The 1,826-nt window shown below is 38.7% G+C and overlaps 1 protein-coding gene across 1 annotated transcript in view; it reads right to left on the minus strand.

Annotated features, from left to right (window-relative positions):
• Nucleotides 1–1,826, minus strand: part of ptp4a1 (protein tyrosine phosphatase 4A1) — a 16,448-nt gene that overhangs the window by 8,654 nt on the left and 5,968 nt on the right. Inside the window, exon 4 of the mRNA XM_014023079.1 lies at nucleotides 1,079–1,209. Coding sequence (XP_013878533.1) covers nucleotides 1,079–1,209 — 131 coding nt within the window. The remainder of the gene's footprint in view (nucleotides 1–1,078; nucleotides 1,210–1,826) is intronic.

The following is a 1,826-nucleotide window of genomic DNA, read 5'->3' on the forward strand; positions in this document are numbered from 1 at the left end:
GTGTTAACGAGCAGTTGGACAGGTGTACCTAATAAAGTGGCCGGTGAGTGTATATCAGTGGTTCCCAAACTTTTTATCTTCTGACCCACAAAATATCCATGGCAAAAACTTGTGACCCCAAATATTACTGGTCTGAGTACACAAACTTTGTTAATAACCCAGGGCAGCTGTGGCTACAGTGTAGTTTGCCATCATCAGTGTGTGAATGTGAGTGTGAATGGGTGAATGTCTGTTAGTGTAAAGCGCTTTGGGGTCCGGAGGGACTTGAAAAGCTCTCTATAAGTTCAGTACCATTTACCATTTACCAACCCTAAAAACAAAAAGGCTACACAAATATAAATCATTATTTATACTTATTTTGTGTTTTTGTAATAATTAGAGGGGAAATATTACATCACCATTTATTTTATTACCCTTTCAATTGTTTTCTGAAATGCAGTGGTTCCCAAACCTTTCAGCTTTTGACCCACAAAATAACAGTAGACCTGAGCCCACAACTATGTTTGGATGATAAACATTTGTATCAGGTCAACTAAACATGGGCATAGTAACAATATTTATTATTCTACATTTAAGGCAACTAAGGCAAAAATATAATTAATTTAGAAAATCTTTTCAGGACCCCAAATTGATGTTTCAGGACCCCACTTTGGGTCCCGACCCCAACTTTGGGGACCACTGATTTGATCCCTCCATGAGAGATCGTAAAGATAAGCAGATGACACAGAACACCAGGAAAGAAATAACCTTTTTTTGTTTTGTTTTAAAATATAAAAATAAAATGCTTCCTTTTATGTTGACCTTTTCAGTTATTTCAACAGTTTTTATAATTTCTACATCAACATGTTCAAAACTTTGTTCAGGCTCTGGTCTACTTCACCTGATCTGTTAAAAATGACTTCATGTCATTTATTATTCTGCTAGCCAGGAGGCTACATTTGTAATGCCACCAACTTATACTAAGTGAATTAGAGAAATTGTTTATTTTATTAAATTGAGGGAGGGAAATGAATAACAAAATCAGGTTGACTTCAGCTGTTAATGTCATAAAAAAGTAAACATATTAAAGTTCAGTCACCTTCCCAGTCCTGCCACACAGTGGACAGCGATGCAGCAGCCGGGCTCCTCTCTGAACTTCAGCTTCAGTAAGTTCAGCCAGTCATCCACGATCTGGTTGGAAGGAGGAGCTCCGTCATCAAATGGCCAATCCTGGAGAGAGACGGTGATAAAAAAGTTTCTTATGAACCTAAACAAAAGAAGTGTGAGGACCGAACCTGCTGCAGGAGGAAAAATAAAGTTGTTGTTGGGTGAGGGACACATGCAGAGGAACCCTTTCTTTATGATCTAAAAGCTTTATTAGTATTTATTCACTCAGTGTTATTTACAAATCAAGGTCTACCATTCATTTTACACTAAATGTTGGTGAGAAAATACAGATTTGGAAAGATAAAAGTTGTTGGCACACCCTAGAGCAGGGGTGGGCAATCCTGGTCCTGGAGGGCCACAGCCCTACGTTTTACGTTTTTCCTGCTCCAACACACCTGATTCAGACACTGATTTACCTTCTAAGTTCTGCTGTACGGAGGACCGACACTGACACAAACCAAACATGTGTTGGTGTTGGACACAAACCAATACATGTATTGGTTTGTGTCCAACACCAATACATGTATTGGTGTTGGACACAAACCAATACATGTATTGGTGTTGGACACAAACCAATACACGTATTGGTGTTGGACACAAACCAATACATGTATTGGTGTTGGACACAAACCAATACACGTATTGGTGTTGGACACAAACCAATACACGTATTGGTGTTG

Source organism: Austrofundulus limnaeus, unplaced genomic scaffold (genome assembly GCF_001266775.1).
Source record: "Austrofundulus limnaeus strain Quisiro unplaced genomic scaffold, Austrofundulus_limnaeus-1.0 Scaffold356, whole genome shotgun sequence".
Classification (NCBI taxonomy): Eukaryota; Metazoa; Chordata; class Actinopteri; order Cyprinodontiformes; family Rivulidae; genus Austrofundulus; species Austrofundulus limnaeus.